Genomic DNA, 4,975 nt, shown 5'->3' with positions numbered 1-4,975 from the left:
GTGGATTGTTGGAAATATTTAGTACTTTAAATTCTTCTTCTTGGATCTTCATCTTCCACCATTGTTCATCTTTTCCTTTTGGTCACTCCATGATAATGAAGAGCTAAACCCATTTTGTTTGGATTAGATGTAACCACTTGAACTATCATGTAATTGGTACTATTATGTGTGTGTGTGTGTATATATATATATATATATATATATATATATATATATATATATATATATATATATTCATGTCTTTCTATTCAATGTTAATATTTTGTTGTTATGCTTTTGTGGTTTATCGACAACTTAATATTTGATTCATTGAGTATTGGAAAATATCTTTTGTAATCTAGAACCGAAACAAAATACCTAATGAAGCTTGTACTTAGGAGCTTGACTCATTAGTTGTTTAAAACCCATTTAAAAAAGATTACTTATTGAGGGTTCAAGAAATTGACTTTTAATGGTGAAACTTGGGGTCATTCTACTGAGGAATTAGGGTTTGAGTAAATTTGTGAGTTGACATTAGCATTAAAATCGAGAGAAGTGGAGTGATTAAATGCATGTGAGGGAGGTTTGACAAAGTTTAACCCTAACAATAACATACCATATCTATTATTAATATATTTTGTTTTCTAAGTGTTTGAAAAAAATCCCAAAAAGAGTTTTAATTTTTTTTGCAAAGTTTTAATTCCTTAAACATAACACAATTTATGGAAATATTCTTGTCTAAATTGGTTATTGATTACAATCATTGCCATGTATTGCACAATCCTTTTGGGAGAACGATAATTACTTATTACTTACTACTATACGATTGGTTCACTTGTCATTGAATGAATTGAGCTAACATTAAAAAATATAGTACTTACATGCATCCAACCATAACATGTTTTTTGTACTGTATGTACTAATCGGTACAAATCGATTGCAATAAGATGACTAATCGTTTGGACATGGATGAAACTGATCAATCACGATCAAAATCAGTTAAACATCTAATTAATCTAAACAGATAAGTAATCAGGTTTAAAAGACATTGAACCATGATTAGGTCCACTCTAATCAAAATTTTATGGAGAAAACTTTAAATACAAGTTAAAGGTATACTTATTGAAACTTTTACTACGAATTTATTATAATATTAATTACTTTACTGATCGAATTTGACCTAACTTTAGCATTGAAAAACCTTTAGTAGATACTCCTGGTCAGTTGAAGAACACACTAGCCAAGTAATCGAAGCTTGTAAAAAACAATTGTTTAAGTAAACATTCAACCCTATAGCTAAAATATTTTCCATATCAGTCTACCTTAAAAAATAAGTATGCTTTAAAGATTCTAATTTTTCTGATAAGGTATACAAGGTATAAGTATGAGTCCAAATAAAGATATTTCTCTTTTTGAATTAATCGTTTGTAAGTAATTTGTTCCTTGTCTAAATAAAAAAGAAATAGGACATATCTTGGCCTCCCATATGGTTAGATTTTTCACTTCTATATATTCTAAGTTTGAAATTAGTTTATGAAATTAGTTTATGAAAAGTTGAAGTAGTAAAAAATCTCACAATTGTGATGTTTTAAATTTTAAATTATAATTTTGATGCTCCCATGATCATGGCCAATACGGGTAAATTTTAATCAATATGGGTAAATATTAAATAATTAATTATCTTTCTGATTTAAAAAACTTAAAAATGCTCTCTTTAGCCAATTTTTTATTAATATTAAAGCAACCACGTGAAACAATTTGAACTAGAACCATTCGTTTATCGGGTGGAGATGGGTTTAGCGGCACCTTATTCCGTTGGAACAAGCCTCCCTTCCCTTCAACGCCTTCCTTCCCCGAAACCCCAAATCTGTAACAATTATTCATCTCCTGTTAGTTCCCACCGTCATGTGAAATGTGCTTTCCAACTTCAACCACAAACACCACCACCGACAACAACTGTAACAGTGGCACCGGACGAGAGCCTCGTGAAGAGAAGAACTGTCATAGGCCTTTTTGCATTTGATGCTGTCCTTGCTTATTCTTCCTTAAATTCATCACCAGCAGCTGAAACTCCATGTGAATTTCAAGTGGCACCTTCTGGTCTTGCCTTCTGTGATAAACTTGTGGGAGCAGGTCCTCAGGCAGTCAAGGGACAACTTATTAAGGTATTTTCATTTAGGTTTATTGGTCATGGGATGGAACTGTGCAAACTTTTAGATTGTCAATAAATTAGAAAGTAAAAAACTTACTATAGTTTGTTATTAGATTACACTATAAATTTTTTATTATGATATTATTAATGTATATCCTATTTACTCTTTTCATATGCTTTTAATAATATGTTATAGTTGGAGTAATTTAGAAATATGAATTAAAATAGAGTAGGGAAGTCATGACTGCAAAACCTTCATTTTTGTGAAGTTGGATTGAGCTAAAATCTATATGTGAGTTGGATTGAACTAAAATCTATATGTGAGTTGGATTGAACTAAAATCTACTTTAGTTGAATTTAATTAAAACCTACTTTTAGGATACTTCGAAAACTATATAATAAAACTTATTGGAACTATTGTATTATTTAATATCAATTGCAGTCAAACCATTTGTAAATAAATTTTTTTTTTCTTTAGATGCTTAGTCTTCTATGTAGAAGAGTATATTGAAGATTAAATCATATAGAGATATAACTAAAATAAAGTATATAGGAGGTTATAAATCTCATTTAAACTAATGTTATGTTGTATAAATTTTCTTAAGATGCATATACACATAAAAAAACGACTACTACTGTCTCTTGTGGTAAGTGGATTTAATAGTATACATAAGACTATATATTCTCACATCTGAATAAAACAATAGATGTAAGGCAGACAGATATATATGTGATACATCCAACTTAATGCATTGAAGATGGAATGTAACAAAAAATGTGGTGTTAGTGAAGGTTCACATAGAGCCTGTGTTGAGCTTGGGATGTTTTGGTCATTTACTGACATTATCCACTTTGAGTAAAGTCCTATGTTCTGTTTGACCAATATGCTATCTTCCAGGCGCATTATGTGGGGAGATTGGAGAATGGGAAAGTTTTTGACAGCAGCTATAATCGTGGCAAGCCACTAACGTTTCGCGTTGGTGTTGGAGAGGTATGATTATTAATGTTTTACATTTTTTTCATACACTGTAACTATAGGCAGTAATATACAACACTGATGACAACTAATTAAAAACTATGTGTGTTAGGATTTTTGAAGTATTTATAGTCGAAATCAACAAATTTAACATATGATAGTTTGTGATAATTGATAGTATGAAAATTTCTCTCTAGGATAGATATAACTGGAGAAATCAGAAGTGAAATTGCTTCTTGAGAATTGTTTGCTAATGAAAACCAGAGTAGATTTCCATGTTTATTTAATGAGCGTCACCAATCATAAGTAGTCAAACAATAGAGTACCTTTTCTGTACAGTCTTGTTCGGGAATTAAAAGTTATCCATGAATCAAATAGGTGATTAAAGGTTGGGATGAAGGCATTATTGGAGGTGATGGAGTTCCTCCCATGCTTGCAGGTACTTTTTTCATCGGTGTCAATTCATTCTTTTATGACATACCAAGGTAAAATTGTTTACTTTTTGGTAACATAGGAGGGAAACGTACCCTGAAGATTCCTCCAGAACTTGGATATGGTTCAAGAGGAGCTGGTTGTCGAGGAGGCAAGTACTTCTTTCCTTTTGTTTTCTGCTGCTAAACAATACTTTTTCTTTTGACATTATATTTGCCAGGAAAATGAAGATGAAATTTTGTTTGCCTTTTGTTGTTTTTGTACTGTGCGAATCTCGGTCTGTTAAAAATTATGTTGGAGCTTTATCTTTAATTGATTTTCATCCATTGTGTTATCATGGAAAACTACTGGTTACTTTAGTTTAGGATGTTCTTAGTTTTGAATACCCAAGAGCTTAGTATGATGATTGTGGCACTTGGCAAGTGACATAACAATGCAGAATAAGAGAAGAGAATAGACTCAATGCGTGCTATATTCTCTGTTTTTTCTTTTTCTGTTAACTTCGCAGTGCAGGAGAATTAACAAGAAAAATGCAAACTTAATGTTATGGAAAGGATAATTGTCAGGAAGTTTTCTTAATAGTGGCTCTGCTAACTCACATGAACTTGTTAAATATATAATTTTCAAGAGTTATTTCTCATTAAGAGAGAAATTGAAACCATTGAATTAAGTTCTTAAAGAAAGATCATTTGGGAAAATACCATGCCCAGACATCACTGTAGAAAGATGTATATAAAACAATAGCGAAAACATATTTACAGCAAACAAATTCTGTAAAGAAGCAGGAACCAAGGAAAGCATGCCAAGCTGCTGTAGCCTGGATCTAAACTAGTGCTAGGGTTTAGCGGTTGATCAGACTGGTGGTGATCTTCAGAATTATGCATTGCTTTATGCTCAAGGACACTTTTCACATATTCTTTTTGTGCATGGTTTTATTTTTTTAACATTTTTCTTGGACAAGAAAAACTTACACATTGTTTGATTCAGGTTCATGCATCATTCCTCCTGATTCAGTGCTATTGTTTGATGTGGAGTTCGTTAGCCAAGCATGATTTACAAAGCCATGAGCGGGAAAGTTTCCTTCTTTTCCTTTGGAGTTTAGAGCATAGATTACATATAGTTGAAATTCTAAAATTAAATGTTAAAGTTGAACTTGCTGGAGAAATTCATAACTAAGTCATTAACATGCTATTTTATTGATTATCCAGCCTTGATTTCATTAGCATAGAAATTGTACCCGAAAGTTGAACAGTTATGAGCAGTAATGGAAAAAACACTCCTCTGAAGTTCAAACTAAGAGGGTGAATAACACAGAAGAAAAATGGAAATAACCAAATAAAGGAAACAATCAGTAAAAGGAAAGCTGTCAAAGCACTTTGATTGCTTTTGGCAAAGCAAGAAACCAGTTCTTTTTATCTCTTTTTATGTATGACTAA

At 31.5% G+C, this 4,975-nt stretch overlaps 1 protein-coding gene across 1 annotated transcript; it reads left to right on the top strand.

Annotated features, from left to right (window-relative positions):
* The first annotated feature begins 1,732 nt into the window (after nucleotides 1-1,732).
* LOC108319113 (peptidyl-prolyl cis-trans isomerase FKBP13, chloroplastic) lies at nucleotides 1,733-4,758 on the top strand. The gene is made up of 5 exons (XM_017550138.2): nucleotides 1,733-2,144; nucleotides 3,030-3,122; nucleotides 3,486-3,546; nucleotides 3,622-3,690; nucleotides 4,527-4,758. Exons 1-5 carry the CDS (start codon nucleotides 1,770-1,772, stop codon nucleotides 4,589-4,591), a joined length of 663 nt encoding a protein of 220 aa, XP_017405627.1. The 5' UTR covers nucleotides 1,733-1,769; the 3' UTR covers nucleotides 4,592-4,758.
* Nucleotides 4,759-4,975: the final 217 nt, after the last annotated feature.

Source organism: Vigna angularis, chromosome 1 (assembly GCF_016808095.1).
Source record: "Vigna angularis cultivar LongXiaoDou No.4 chromosome 1, ASM1680809v1, whole genome shotgun sequence".
Lineage (NCBI taxonomy): Eukaryota > Viridiplantae > Streptophyta > Magnoliopsida > Fabales > Fabaceae > Vigna > Vigna angularis.
Note: the sequence above shows the minus strand (reverse complement) of the source record. Positions and strands in the feature narration are given on the sequence as shown.